At 48.1% G+C, this 16,049-nt stretch overlaps 1 protein-coding gene across 2 annotated transcripts in view; it reads right to left on the reverse strand.

Annotated features, from left to right (window-relative positions):
* Positions 1-1,598: 1,598 nt before the first annotated feature.
* LOC134933869 (solute carrier organic anion transporter family member 1A2-like) overlaps positions 1,599-16,049 on the reverse strand; it is a 181,359-nt gene continuing 166,908 nt past the window's right edge. For both annotated transcript variants that reach the window (XM_063929404.1, XM_063929405.1), the window contains 5 exons: positions 12,158-12,320; positions 11,418-11,587; positions 5,956-6,020; positions 2,646-2,763; positions 1,599-1,853 (listed from right to left, as the gene is read on the reverse strand). In XM_063929404.1, coding sequence (XP_063785474.1) covers positions 1,700-1,853; positions 2,646-2,763; positions 5,956-6,020; positions 11,418-11,587; positions 12,158-12,320 — 670 coding nt within the window. In that variant the 3' untranslated portion in view covers positions 1,599-1,699. The remainder of the gene's footprint in view (positions 1,854-2,645; positions 2,764-5,955; positions 6,021-11,417; positions 11,588-12,157; positions 12,321-16,049) is intronic.

Here is a 16,049-nt window from a genome sequence, read left to right on the forward strand (position 1 = left end):
GTATGTACCCCCAGCACCCATTATAGATACACCGCTGGCGCTGTGTGTACCCCCCAGCACCCATTATAGATACACCGCTGGCGCTGTGTGTACCCCCCAGCACCCATTATAGATACACCACTGGCGCTGTGTGTACCCCCAGCACACATTATAGATACACCAGTGGTGCTGTGTGCACCCCCCAGCACCCATTATAGATACACCACTGGCGCTTTGTGTACCCCCCAGCACCCATTATAGATACACCACTGGCGCTGTGTGTACCCCCCAGCACCCATTATACATACACCACTAGCGCTGTGTGTACCCCCAGCACCCATTATAGATACACCACTAGCGCTGTGTGTACCCCCCAGCACCCATTATAGATACACCACTAGCGCTGTGTGTACCCCCAGCACCCATTAAAGATACACCACTAGCGCTGTGTGTACCCCCCAGCACCCATTATACATACACCACTGGCGCTGTGTGTACCCCCCAGCACCCATTATAGATACACCACTAGCGCTGTGTGTACCCCCCAGCACCCATTATAGATACACCACTGGCGCTGTGTGTACCCCCCAGCACCCATTATACATACACCACTAGCGCTGTGTGTACCCCCCAGCACCCATTATAGATACACCACTAGCGCTGTGTGTACCCCCAGCACCCATTAAAGATACACCACTAGCGCTGTGTGTACCCCCCAGCACCCATTATAGATACACCACTGGCGCTGTGTGTACCCCCCAGCACCCATTATACATACACCACTAGCGCTGTGTGTACCCCCCAGCACCCATTATAGATACACCACTGGCGCTGTGTGTACCCCCCAGCACCCATTATAGATACACCACTGGCGCTGTGTAATCAGAGTATAATAAGGTAGTATTATTATTACTACAGAATCAGTATGAAATACCTACAATCAAAATCCCAATGGTCAAATTACCGTCATTTAAAGTGTTGACAGGTCAAAGAGTTGACACAAGTTTTTCATTTTTTTTTGGGTGTGTATGTCGACATAGGTTGACATGGACACCATATAAGTGTACTGCGTCCCCTCGCATGGCTCGCTGCGCTCTGCACATTATTATATTCCCTCTCCAGGTGCACTGGGATGGTAAAGTGCGAACAATGGTTGTCGGTATTTTGACCGCCGGGATTTTAATTGTAGGTAAATTGACCACATCCCATTATTACATGTGTGTATACCGTGCAGCTCTGTACATAGCAGGTGTGACGGGATCTGACCTGATAAATGATAAGTTACAATGTAGCAATGTCACCATTAGCAGAACCAGCCCTGTGAGCCCCCGCTCTGCTGACACACGGACTGGCACTGGGGGCAGCACACCCGCCCGGTGTCACCGCAGGCCGCTGCCCAGTGCATCAGTCACCCCTGAGGCCAATGGCTGGCACTTTCTTCTCTGTTCTGTTTGTGGCTTGGTTCTTCATTATTGTCACCAGTAGTCCCCATGTCCCCTGATGTCTTCTTATCCCTCATCCTCCTCCAGCCTCCAATGCTCTGATCTGTTCCTCTGTGACCTCTGTCCCCAGCTGAGCCCAGTTTTCCAGGAATTGAATGAAACATTTCCCAGCAAGTCTATGATAAAACACAGTGTCCTCTTAAATAAATACATACAGCATCATTGGGGGCTATTCATAATGTAACGGGGTCCGTGTGTCCGATTTCCATGTCTATATACTATATACAGCGTCTTTCTTCTCCGGATCCCGTCTCTTGCTCATGACCTGGATTTTCCTCATGGGAGCTGACGCGTTTCAGGGAGAGGAGGATGAGGACGCAGAAGATGTAGGCTACAAAGCGTAATCCCACTGGGATCCCGAGATACAGGTGTCTGGATATAAACAGAAGAAAGGCATTATATAACATAGGGTAGGCGGTATTATTACATGATATATAACAAGAGCTGTTGGATATTTATAAATGAGAAGGTCGCCTGTGTGCCGGAGGGGGGTATATACATGTTACACCTATGTGGTACCCCCCGGCCTTACCAAAATAAGTCAGGTGGAGAACGGCTGATTTATCACAGGGCAAAACCAATAGTGCACAACTATCCGCCCAGATGTGGCCCACATCACGCATGGGCTCATATATCAGACCTGGTGCAGTGATACGGTCATGAAGCCCTCACCTCTCCGGGCTGGTAACACCGAAGCAGCAACAGTGCATCCCCATCTTTGATTATAACTTAGCTTCTAGCCCATAACACTGCTCATTTTATTCTCATTCATGCCTCAAATTATTAATTAAAATGATAAAAAAGTGATAACCCCCTTTTCAGCGCCCTCTCTGCCCCTTTACTTCATCTACATAATTCAGACCAGCAAATCTAATTTGTCCACGTCGGAAGCGTTGCGCAGTTGTATCTAATCCGCACTTAGCCAAGATTGTCGCCTAATCTGCCCAACTCATCCCACCTTTCAGGCCGCCATCTTGGCCGCACTTACCCATAAAGCTGAATGTAAATATGCAGAATCACGGCATGACATCATATAAAGGAAGCTGAGCGACAGTTTTACTCTGTGGTTTGTATGTGACCCTTAATGTCTCCTCTCCACATCAGTAATGTCTTTATCTGCTAGTTTCTGCTGCTGAGTGTGCACTCATGAAGGAGATAAGTTACCTGTAAGCGCCAGAGTCGTACATGCGACAAGCCCCCGGGTCTCCGCAGCTCGTAGTCCCCCATTTAATGCAGGTGGTATCGATGGCTGCGCCATAGAAAATCGGGGAAGGGATTCCACCTGCCGGAGAGGACACAGTAACTAGTAAGTGAATCTCTCACACAGAATAACAGCTGCTGGAACCAGCATGCACAGATGTAATGTAATAAGAGCTGTAATATAATAACCACTAGTACTGTATTCTGGACCATTCATTGGCTGGGTGATATCTATGCATGCAATGTTATCTGCAGGGCTATGTACAGCTGTTGTGGCTGACGTAGGCACGCTGTGTTCTTCCTCTGTCTCCCTCTCCCTTCCCATCTCTCTCCACCTCTTCCCGTCATCTCTCTGTGTCCCCCTCTTAGTATGTCTCTTATTCTCTCTCTGCCTCCTTCCCATCTCTCTCCACCTCTTCCCCTGTCATCTCTCTCTGCCCCCCTCTTATTATGTCTCTTACTCTCTCTCTGCCTCCTTCCCATCTCTCTCTTCCCCCTCCTCTTTCCCTGTCCCTCTCTCCACCTCTTCCCCTGTCATCTCGCTCTGCCCCTCTCTTATTATGTCTCTTATTCTCTCTCTGCCTCCTTCCCATCTCTCTCCACCTCTTCCCCTGTCATCTCGCTCTGCCCCCTCTTATTATGTCTCTTATTCTCTCTCTGCCTCCTTCCCATCTCTCTCCACCTCTTCCCCTGTCATCTCGCTCTGCCCCCCTCTTATTATGTCTCTTACTCTCTCTCTGCCTCCTTCCCATCTCTCTCTTCCCCCTCCTCTTTCCCTGTCCCTCTCTCCACCTCTTCCCCTGTCATCTCGCTCTGCCCCTCTCTTATTATGTCTCTTATTCTCTCTCTGCCTCCTTCCCATCTCTCTCCACCTCTTCCCCTGTCATCTCGCTCTGCCCCCCTCTTATTATGTCTCTTATTCTCTCTCTGCCTCCTTCCCATCTCTCTCCACCTCTTCCCCTGTCATCTCGCTCTGCCCCCCTCTTATTATGTCTCTTATTCTCTCTCTGCCTCCTTCCCATCTCTCTCCACCTCTTCCCCTGTCATCTCTCTCTGTCCCCCTCTTATTATGTCTCTTATTCTCTCTCTGCCTCCTTCCCATCTCTCTCTTCCCCCTCCTCTTTCCCTGTCTCTCTCTCCACCTCTTCCCCTGTCATCTCTCTCTGCCCCCCTCTTATTATGTCTCTTACTCTCTCTCTGCCTCCTTCCCATCTCTCTCTTCCCCTCTTCTTTCCCTGTCCCTCTCTCCACCTCTTCCCCTGTCATCTCGCTCTGCCCTTCTCTTATTATGTCTTTTATTCTCTCTCTGCCTCCTTCCCATCTCTCTCCACCTCTTCCCCTGTCATCTCGCTCTGCCCCCCTCTTATTATGTCTCTTATTCTCTCTCTGCCTCCTTCCCATCTCTCTCCACCTCTTCCCCTGTCATCTTGCTCTGCCCCCCTCTTATTATGTCTCTTATTCTCTCTCTGCCTCCTTCCCATCTCTCTCCACCTCTTCCCCTGTCATCTCTCTCTGTCCCCCTCTTATTATGTCTCTTATTCTCACTCTGCCTCCTTCCCATCTCTCTCTTCCCCCTCCTCTTTCCCTGTCTCTCTCTCCACCTCTTCCCCTGTCATCTCTCTCTGCCCCTCTCTTATTATGTCTCTTATTCTCTCTCTGCCTCCTTCCCATCTCTCTCCACCTCTTCCCCTGTCATCTCGCTCTGCCCCCCTCTTATTATGTCTCTTATTCTCTCTCTGCCTCCTTCCCATCTCTCTCCACCTCTTCCCCTGTCATCTCGCTCTGCCCCCCTCTTATTATGTCTCTTATTCTCTCTCTGCCTCCTTCCCATCTCTCTCCACCTCTTCCCCTGTCATCTCGCTCTGCCCCCCTCTTATTATGTCTCTTATTCTCTCTCTGCCTCCTTCCCATCTCTCTTCCCCTCTTCCCCTGTCATCTCGCTCTGCCCCCCTCTTATTATGTCTCTTACTCTCTCTATCTCCTTCCCATCTCTCTTTTCCTCCTCCTCTTTCCCTGTCTCTCTCTCCACCTCTTCCCCTGTTATCTCTCTGTGTCCCCCTCTTATTCTTTCTCTTATTCTCTCTCTGCCTGCTTCCCATCTCTCTCTACCTCTTCCCGTCATCTCTCTATGCCCCCCTCTTACTATGTCTCTTATTCTCTCTCTGCCTCCTTCTCATCTCTCTCTCTTCCTCCTCCTCCTCTTTCCCTGTCCCTCTCTCCACCTCTTCCCCTGTCATCTCTCTCTGTCCCCCTCTTATTATGTCTCTTATTCTCTCTCTGCCTCCTTCCCATCTCTCTCTCTTCCCCCTCCTCTTTCCCTGTCTCTCTCTCTCCACATCTTCCCCTCTCTCTTAGTCTCTGTCTGCCTCCTTCCTATCTATCTTTTCCCTGTCTCTCTCTCTCCACCTTTGTCCCTGTCATCTCTCTTTCCATCTCTTTTATTCTCTCTTTGCCTCCTTCCTGGTCTCTTTTCCTCCTCTTTCACTGTCTCTCTCTCTCTCCACCTCTTTCCCTCTCTCTTATTCTCTCTCTGCCTCCTTCCCATCTCTCTTTTCTCTATCTCTCTCTCCACCTCTTTCCCTGTCATCTCTCTTTCCCTCTCTGTTATTCCCTCTCTGCCTCCTTCCTGTGTCTATTTTCCTCCTCCTCTTTCCCTATCTCTCTCCACCTCTTTCCCCCTCATCTCTCTCTTCCCACTCTCTTATTCTCTCTCTGCCTCCTTCCCATCTCTATTTTCCCTGTCTCTCTCTCCACCTCTTTCCCCGTCCTCTCTCTTTTTTATTCTCTCTCTGCCTCCTTCCTGTGTCTCTTTTCCTCCTCCTCTTTCCCTGTCTCTCTCTCTCCACCTATTTTCCCGTCCTCTCTCTTTCTTATTCTCTCTCTGTCCCCTTCCTGACACTTGTGGCCCCTCTCCCCATGGAGAAGAGGAGGTTATTGGGTAAGAATAATGCAAGCTATGTATGGCACATTATTAGATTATATTACCTGCATATAGGGCAATGGAATTCCTGCATTTATAACATACTGTGTCAGGTTGCATCTCAATGCTATTAATGTGTGCACTTGTACACCTGTAGCAGGACTCTTTGTCTCTTTTTAGCCTCCATGAATAACTAAGACTGAGACTGATAATGAAGAGGAGGCAGCAGAGTTATCCCTAGAGATAACACACCAGCGTTTGGGTGATTCTAGCTATTTATGGACAGGAGTGCCCCTTCTCTAGTACTATAGTATGGGCCCCAACATACAACGTGAGAGAGAGCTGTGCCTTTACCGAGCGCTCGTGCAGCTAAAAGGTGAAGGCCGAGACCAAAAGACTTTTCTTCTGGGGTCAAACTCCTAGGAGAGAAAAGACGCAGATCATCAGTAACAATGTATTACTAACAGCACCTAAGTCTCCTAGCGGCTTATGGGGCCTATGTACTAAGCATTGGTGAGAGATTAAGTGCCAGCCAATCAGCTCATCACTGCCATGTTACAGGCTGTTACTTTATCTCTCCCCAGTTCATAGACCCCTAAGGTTCCAGCTAGGCTGTATAACCAAAAACATCACAGAGACAGTGATTGGTGCTATGAGGTCATAGGGTGTATTAATAGAATATATCCAATGGGAAGGCCAAGGTGCATCCCTCAAACAACCTGGATTGAGGAGAACCACCCGCACTTAACTTGCATAGCACTGGTAGCTGTGTAACTGGTGACCAGTTCCCCTCTGAGGTAGCGACGAAACTCACCCTATCAAAGAAGATGGGCACATTTGCCCTGCTCACCCTCACTCTGATGACCGGGTAACTCCCTGTCTCAGGAAACATGTGGACTACTAAAGCCTGTCCCTGTTCCCCATCCATAGAGTGAGCTACAATAACTATCCTTTGTCCATCCGCCCTCAGCTACTTCATGTCACCCTATAAATCATCCCAACCACACTAATACCCGGGCGCTTACATGCCCTCAGGCTGAGGTAGCCGTCAGTTACTGATATTGTGTCAGATCAGGCTGGAATGCAGTATCCGACGAATGGGCTTGAGTGGAGGTGGCAGAGGCCACTGAAGGAAGAAGATGTGGATGCCGGATATAGTTCCTTCTCATGGACTCCCAGGGTAGAAGGATTAGCACACTGTGACAACTGGATAATAGATAACTGGGCCAGGAAACTGTTGCTGTGAAGTTAGGGAACATGGTTAATCTACCAACTGTAAAGACTGGATACTGAATGACTATGACTAGGACTTGTAGATAATAATTGTGAAGACTTAAAATTGGATTGCTGCAGGTCAAAGATAAGAACTAAAAAAAAATAGATTCTTGGAAAACATGACTGAAGAACTCAGACTTTGGAAACTGGATTTTTGGAAAACGTGACTGAAGGGCTTGGACTGTGAACTCTGGATACTTGGAAGACATGACTGAAAGACTTGAACCGTGGACTCTGGATACTTGGTAACTGAGCAGAGCACTGAACAAAATCGCCAACAGCTCTGGATATCCCATAGCTTCCACCTGGCGATTTGGCAGCTGCAGGAGGCGGTGCCGGTACCGAACTCAGAATCTGAGCGCAGAGGATGGCGGAGTATCGTGCTGGTGAGCGATGCAGAGATTTCCAGGGACTCAGAGAACCAAGCAACAAGGACGTCTGCGGGAGCACAGAGCTGAAGCACCTTCTAAGAAGAGCAACATAACGCACTGGCAGTGTTCAATTCAGATCCAACCCGTTTTACAAGGGGAAACAGACTGGGATTGTCTGAGAAACCAGAGAGCACTGCTATTGATTACACTGCATGCAGCGGTCTCCAACATGGTGGCTTCCATAACTGCAGACATGCAAGGAAGCGCTCCCTTTCCCTGCTGAGTCCCCGATTCCTGAGCTCCAGTGATCACACCAGCTGACTCTGCAACCTCACACCCATACCTCCCAACATGACCCTCTCCAGGAGGACACAATGCTCTGCTTCTGGACTTCTCTCTTAATTCATTATTGCCATCACCTGTGTTGAACAAGTTAATGGATAAGAAAGGTGTTTCAGCACAGGTGATGGCAATCATAAATTATGCGGGAAGTCCAGGAGCAGAGCATTCTGTCCTCCTGGAGAGGGTTATGTTGGGAGGTATGCACACAACAAGTGGGAACCACCCACCTGCCACCACAGCACTGCCATGACCCGAACAGTGAGACCCCAGGAACGATGGTAAGACTCCGGACCCTGACATATTGATACTCAAGTACACCTTTCGAATACATTACCTGTTCAACACAGGTGATGCCAATCATACAGTTAGAGCAGAGGTTCTCAAACTCGGTCCTCGGGGGCCCACACAGTGCATGTTTTGCAGGTCTCCTCACAGAATCGCAAGTGAAATAATTAGCTCCACCTGTGGACCTTTTAAAATGTGTCAGTGAGTAATTAATACACCTGTGCACCTGCTGGGTTACCTGCAAAACATGCACTGTGTGGGCTCCCGAGGACCGAGTTTGAGAACCTCTGAGTTAGAGGGAAGAGCAGGAGCAGAGCATTGTGTCCTCCTGGAGAGGGTCATGTTGGGAGGTATGACATAGGTATGAGCACTGGGTCAGTATTAGGGTACAGCACAGGTGATGGTAATCATACAGTAAGAGGGAAGTGCAGGAGCCGAGCATTGTGTCCTCCTGGAGAGGTCATGTTGGGAGGTTTGACATAGGTATGAGCACTGGGTCAGTATTGGGGTACAGCACAGGTGATGGTAATCATACAGTAAGAGGGAAGAGTAGGAGCAGAGCATTGTGTCCTCCTGGAGAGGTCATGTTGGGAGGTATGACATAGGTATGAGCACTGGGTCAGTATTAGGGTACAACACAGGTGATGGTAATCATACAGTAAGAGGGAAGAGCAGGAGCAGAGCATTGTGTCCTCCTGGAGGGTCATGTTGGGAGGTATGACATAGGTATGAGCACTGGGTCAGTATTAGAATCCAGCACAGGTGATGGTAATCATACAGTAAGAGGGAAGAGCAGGAGCAGAGCATTGTGTCCTCCAGGAGAGGTCATGTTGGGAGGTATGACATAGGTATGAGCACTGGGTCAGTATTAGGGTACAGCACAGGTGATGATAATCATACAGTAAGAGGGAAGAGTAGGAGCAGAGCATTGTGTCCTCCTGGAGAGGTCATGTTGGGAGGTATGACATAGGTATGAGCACTGGGTCAGTATTGGGGTACAGCACAGTTGATGGCAATCATACAGTAAGAGGGAAGTGCAGGAGCAGAGCATTGTGTATCTCCTGGAGGGTCATGTTGGGAGGTATGACATAGGTATGAGCACTGGGTCAGTATTAGGGTACAGCACAGGTGATGGTAATCATACAGTAAGAGGGAAGTGCAGGAGCAGAGCATTGTGTCCTCCTTTAGAGGGTCATGTTGGGAGATATGACATAGGTATGAGCACTGGGTCAGTATTAGGGTACAGCACAGGTGATGGTAATCATACAGTAAGAGGGAAGTGCAGGAGCAGAGCATTGTGTCCTCCTGGAGAGGGTCATGTTGGGAGATATGACATAGGTATGAGCACTGGGTCAGTATTAGGGTACAGCACAGGTGATGATAATCATACAGTAAGAGGGAAGTGCAGGAGCAGAGCATTGTGTCCTCCTGGAGAGGTCATGTTGGGAGATATGACATAGGTATGAGCACTGGGTCAGTATTAGGGTACAGCACAGGTGATGATAATCATACAGTAAGAGGGAAGTGCAGGAGCAGAGCATTGTGTCCTCCTGGAGAGGTCATGTTGGGAGATATGACATAGGTATGAGCACTGGGTCAGTATTAGGGTACAGCACAGGTGATGGTAATCATACAGTAAGAGGGAAGAACAGGAGCAGAGCATTGTGTCCTCCTGGAGAGGGTCATGTTGGGAGATATGACATAGGTATGAGCACTGGGTCAGTATTAGGGTACAGCACAGGTGATGGTAATCATACAGTAAGAGGGAAGAGCAGGTGCAGAGCATTGTGTCCTCCTGGAGAGGTCATGTTGGGAGGTATGACATAGGTATGAGCACTGGGTCAGTATTAGGGTACAGCACAGGTGATTGTAATCATACATTAAGAGGAAAGTCCAGGAGCAGAGCATTGTGTTCTCCTGGAGAGGTCATGTTGGGAGGTATGACATAGGTATGAGCACTGGGTCAGTATTGGGGTACAGCACAGGTGATGGTAATCATACAGTAAGAGGGAAGTACAGGAGAAGAGCATTGTGTCCTCCTGGAGAGGTCATGTTGGGAGGTATGACATAGGTATGAGCACTGGGTCAGTATTAGGGTACAGCACAGGTGATGGTAATCATACAGTAAGAGGGAAGAGCAGGAGCAGAGCATTGTGTCCTCCTGGAGAGGTCATGTTGGGAGGTATGACATAGGTATGAGCACTGGGTCAGTATTAGGGTACAGCACAGGTGATGGTAATCATACAGTAAGAGGGAAGAGCAGGTGCAGAGCATTGTGTCCTTCTGGAGTGGTCATGTTGGGAGGTATGACATAGGTATGAGCACTGGGTCAGTATTAGGGTATAGCACAGGTGATGGTAATCATACAGTAAGAGGGAAGAGCAGGAGCAGAGCATTGTGTCCTCCAGGAGAGGGTCATGTTGGGCGGTATGTAACAATGGGGGTCATTCCGAGTTGTTGGCTCGTTGCCGATTTTCGCTATGCTGCGATTTGTTGCAAATTGCGCATGCGCAAGGCACGCAGGGTGCATGCGCTTAGTTATTTAACACAAAACTTAGCAGTTTTGCTGTGGCTTCTGCGGCGCTTTTCAGTCGCACTGCTGTTCGGTAAATGATTGACAGCAAAGGGGCGTTTCTGGGCGGCAACTCAGCGTTTTCCCGGCATTTGCAAGAAAACACAAGCGTGTCAGGGAAAAACGCGGGAGTGTCTGGAGAAACGGGGGAGTGGCTGGCCGAACGCAGGGCGTGTTTGTGACGTCAAACCAGGAACTAAACGGACTGAGCTGATCACAATCTGTGAGTAGGTCCAGAGCTACTCAGAAACTGCTAAGAATTATTAAGTAGCAATTCTGCTAATCTTTCGTTCGCTATTCTGCTAAGCTAAGATACACTCCCAGAGGGTGCCGGCGTAGCGTGTGCAATGCTGCTAAAAGCAGCTAGCGAGCGAACAACTCGGTATGACCCCCAATATACCAATAAGAATACATTAGGTGTCATTATAACAATCCATTACTATCTCTAGTGACATATTTTGATTTGTCCAGTATCTGATGCAAATTTATTTTGTACCCTCAGCACCGGCAATGATGCATCACTGGTCCTGCACATCCTTTCCCCGGGACCCTCATTCCCGCCCATTCCCCACTATCTTTAGCAAGTGCTGATAGTGCAGTGACCGTGGGGGTAATTCCAAGTTGATCGCAGCAGGATTTTTGATAGCAATTGGGCAAAACCATGTGCACTGCAGGGGAGGCAGATATAACATGTGCAGAAAGAGTGAGATTTGGGAGGGTTATTTTATTTCTGTGCAGGGTAAATACTGGCTGCTTTATTTTTACACTGCAAATTAGATTGCAGATTGAACACACCACACCCATATCTAACTCTCTCTGCACATGTTAAATCTGCCTCCCCTGCAGTGCACATAGTTTTGCCCAATTGCTAACAAAAATCCCGCTGCAATCAACTTGGAATTACCCCCCGTGTGACAGAGGCTCAGATCCCAGGGGTATTACCACAGGTGTCCTGGCAGAGGTAATGTTACCTGATCAGCACCATGTATCCTGGCATGGCTCCTATGGCAAAGATAAAGCAGGCGACAAGGGTAAGGATCATGTAGTAGACCAGCATGGTGTTACAGCGTTCCTCCCGCGGGCACTGCCCCAGCACCGCCGTCATATTCGGTGAAAATACACAGCTGCAATTCTGGAAAATCTGCAGAGAAATGTGTCTATAAAATAAGAGCGTCCACCCATCCAGGACTGTTATATTACCTGCACAATAGCTGCTCATCCTGGGTTCACAACTCCAATGTGAGTGATTAAGTGTCTAAAGTCTTGATCCATGCTTGTAAGTAAATCCAAGAAGCAAGCAGCTGTACAAAACCATGCCGCACTGCAGGTGGGGCACATGTAACATGTGCAGAGAGATTTAGGTTTGGGTGGGTTATATATTTTCTGTGCAAGTAGCCCACACATGTTAGTTAGCTTTATTCTTACACTGCACCCAAATCTAACTCCCTCTGCACATGTTACATCTGCATTCCTGCCGCGCAACATGGTTTTGCCCAGTTACTTGCTTTTTTGTAATAAAGGCATAGAATGTCCCATAAATGGATAGAATTAGTTATGTTTCCCCGTATTACCCAGATGTATCTAGTCCGGACCAGATCTCCCATCATGTAACAGTCTATAGAGACCTCTCTGAGACATTTGGGGCACGTATTAGCCATTTACCCCAATATCCAGGTTCCCACAGATGCCCCGGACTGCAGCTCGCACTTACCACATTCTGCCCACTCCCGGTAGAAGATGAGCAGCCGGCTAAACAGGCAGAAACATAGGCCACCCCGTTATCACCGCACACGGGGTCCCACACATCAGACGGACACCCACAGTTCATGTTGCAGTCAGCGGATAAGTTGCCGACGTACGACACATGCTCCACACTGAAATAAAACAAATATTCTGTGACTATAATGTCAGACGGAAATTACCACAAAATATCTCTGATCAGAAGTTACAGTCTGGTTTCCCACCCAATATAACACACTGATGTTTGTATATAGATGATCGCTGGGGTCTCTATATAGTATGGAGATGATCACTGGAGGTCTCTGTACAGTATGGAGATGATCACTGGGAGTCTCTGTACCAGTGGCAAACGCAGGATTTGCATGGGGGGGTTTCCAGAACTGGGCGGAGCCAATCACGGGGGTGGGGACTGAGGTGACCCAGTATATGCTGGGTCCGTAAAACTAGTGTGTCTCTGTGTGTGTGTGTGTGTGTGTATATATATATATATATATATATATATATATATATCTACACACACATATATATATATATATATATATATACATACACACACACATACATATACACGGGTGGTCTTCAGTATGCCGGCGGTCGGGCTCCCGGCGACCAGCATACCGGCGCCAGGAGCCTGACCGCCGGCATACCGACACTTATTCTCCCTCGTGGGGGTCCACGACCCCCCGGGAGGGAGAATAGAATAGTGTGGCGCACGTAGCGTGGCGAGCGCAGCGAGCCCGCAAGGGGCTCATTTGCGCTCGCCACACTGTTGGTAAGCCGGCGGCCGGCCTCCCGGCGCCGGTATGCTGGTCGCCGGGAGGCCGGCCGCCGGGAGATCGTAGTGAACCCATATACACATATACATAGCATATTAAACATGCATACATATATATATATATATATATATATATATATACACACACATACAGTACACATATATATACACATGTATATATATATCATATGTGTGTGTGTGTGTTTATATGTATGTATGTATGTATGTATGTATATACATGTGTATATATGTAGGCACATGGATATATATGTACTATAATTAAAATAAAGTAAACTTTTATTGCACTTGCAAGTGCCACCAGGAAGACAGCAGGCTGCAGAGGATGCTAGACAGTCATTAATAATACTCATGCAGCTAAAAAAAAAAAAAAAAAAAAATTTTTTTTTTTTTTAGTGGAGGGGGGTTTCTGGGTACTCGGAAACCCCCCCTGGGTGCGCCACTGTGTACAGTATCGAGATGATCACTGGGGGTCTCTGTACAGTATGGAGATGATCACTGGGAGTCTTTGTACAGTATGGAGATGATCACTGAGGGTCTCTGTACAGTATGGAGATGATCACTGGGAGTCTCTGTACAGTATGTAGATGAACACTGGTGGTCTCTGTACAGTATGAAGATGATCACTGGGGGTGTCTCTGTACAGTATGGAGATGATCACTGGGGTCTCTGTACAGTATGGAGATGATCACTTGGAGTCTCTGTACAGTATGGAGATGATCACTGGGGGTCTCTGTACAGTATGGAGATGATCACTGGGGTCTCTGTACAGTATGGAGATGATCACTGGGAGTCTCTGTACAGTATGGAGATGATCACTGAGGGTCTCTGTACAGTATGAAGATGATCACTGAGAGTCTCTGTACAGTATGTAGATGAACACTGGGGGTCTCTGTACAGTATGGAGATGATCACTGGGGGTGTCTCTGTACAGTATGGAGATGATCACTTGGGTCTCTGTACAGTATGGAGATGATCACTGGGGGTCTCTGTACAGTATGGAGATGATCACTGGGTGTCTCTGTACAGTATGGAGATGATCACTGGGAGTCTCTGTACAGTATGGAGATGATCGCTGGGGGTCTCTGTACAGTATGGAGATGATCAATGGGGGTCTCTGTACAGTATGTAGATGATCACTGGGGGTCTCTGTAGAGTATGGAGATGATCACTGGGGTGGTCTCTGTACAGTATGGAGATGATCACTGGGGTCTCTGTACAGTATGTAGATGATCACTGGGGGTCTCTCCGTACAGTATGCAGATGATCACTGTGGATCTCTGTACAGTATGGAGATGATCACTGAGGTCTCCGTACAGTATGCAGATGATCGTTGGGGGTCTCTGCACAGTATGTAGATCAGAGGTTCTCAAACTTGGTCCTCGGGGGCCCACACAGTGCATGTTTTGCAGGTCTCCTCACAGAATCGCAAGTGAAATAATTAGCTCCACCTGTGGACCTTTTAAAATGTGTCAGTGAGTAATTAATACACCTGTGCACCTGCTGGGTTACCTGCAAAACATGCACTGTGTGGGCTCCCGAGGACCGAGTTTGAGAACCTCTGATGTAGATGATCACTGGGGGTCTCTGTACAGTATGTAGATGATCACTGGGGGTCTCTGTACAGTATGTAGATGATCACTGGGGGTCTATGTACAGTATGTAGATGATCACTGGGGGTCTTTGTACAGTATGGAGATGATCACTGGGGGTCTCTGTACAGTATGGAGATGATCACTGGGGGTCTCTGGCACTGCACAGTATGGAGATGATCACTGGGGGTCCCTGTACAGTATGTAGATGATCACTGGGAGTCTCTGTACAGTATGCAGATGATCACTGGGGGGTCTCTGTACAGTATCGAGATGATCACTGGGGGTCTCTGTACAGTATGGAGATGATCACTGGGGGTCTCTGCACAGTATGGAGATGATCACTGGGTGTCTCTGTACAGTATGGAGATGATCACTTGAGGTCTCTGTACAGTATGTAGATGATCACTAGGGGTCTCTGCACAGTATGGAGATGATCACTGGGGGTCTCTGTACAGTATGTAGATGATCACTGGGAGTCTCTGTACAGTATGTAGATGATCACTGGGGGGTCTCTGTACAGTATGGAGATGATCACTGGGGGTCTCTGTACAGTATGGAGATGATCACTGGGGGTCTCTGCACAGTATGGAGATGATCACTGGGGGTCTCTGTACAGTATGGAGATGATCACTTGAGGTCTCTGTACAGTATGTAGATGATCACTAGGGGTCTCTGTACAGTATGGAGATGATCACTGGGGTCTCTGTACAGTATGGAGATGATCACTGGGGGTCTCTGTACAGTATGTAAATGATCTGTGGGATCTCTGTACAGTATGGAGATGATCACTGGGGGTCTCTGTACAGTATGTAAATGATCTGTGGGATCTCTGTACAGTATGGAGATGATCACTGGGGGTCTCTGTACAGTATGGAGATGATCACTGGGGTCTCTGTACAGTATGGAGATGATCACTGGGGGTCTCTGTACAGTATGTAAATGATCTGTGGGATCTCTATATGGTATACAGATGATCAATGGGGTCTCTGGTTGGTATGTAAAATATTGCTGAGGGTCTCTCTGTATGATATGTAAATGATCATTAGGGGGGTCTCTGTACAGTATGTAAATGATCATTGGGGGGTCTCTGTACAGTATGTAAATGATCATTGGGGGGTCTCTGTACAGTATGTATATGATCTCTGGGATTTCTGTATGGTATATGGATGACCGCTGAGGGTCTCCATACAGTAGATGATAAATGAGTTCTCCATACGACATGAAGATGATCACTGGGGGTCTCTTTATAGGGATGGCGCGGCGGTCATTCGGTTGGCATGTATTAGGGCGACATTTTTTTACCTTTTTCTTACTAAACGATCCATGTGAACTACAATTGGGAACGGTAACCTGTGCCGAGCGCAGCGGTAACAGAGCCATGCTAGGGGGCACGGTGCACTAATTGGGGTCCCCGTCACTTTTTTAAGAAAACGACACCAAAAACAGTCAAAATCTCATGTCGACCTTTTTCTATG

Source organism: Pseudophryne corroboree, chromosome 6 (genome assembly GCF_028390025.1).
Source record: "Pseudophryne corroboree isolate aPseCor3 chromosome 6, aPseCor3.hap2, whole genome shotgun sequence".
NCBI classification, from domain to species: Eukaryota; Metazoa; Chordata; class Amphibia; order Anura; family Myobatrachidae; genus Pseudophryne; species Pseudophryne corroboree.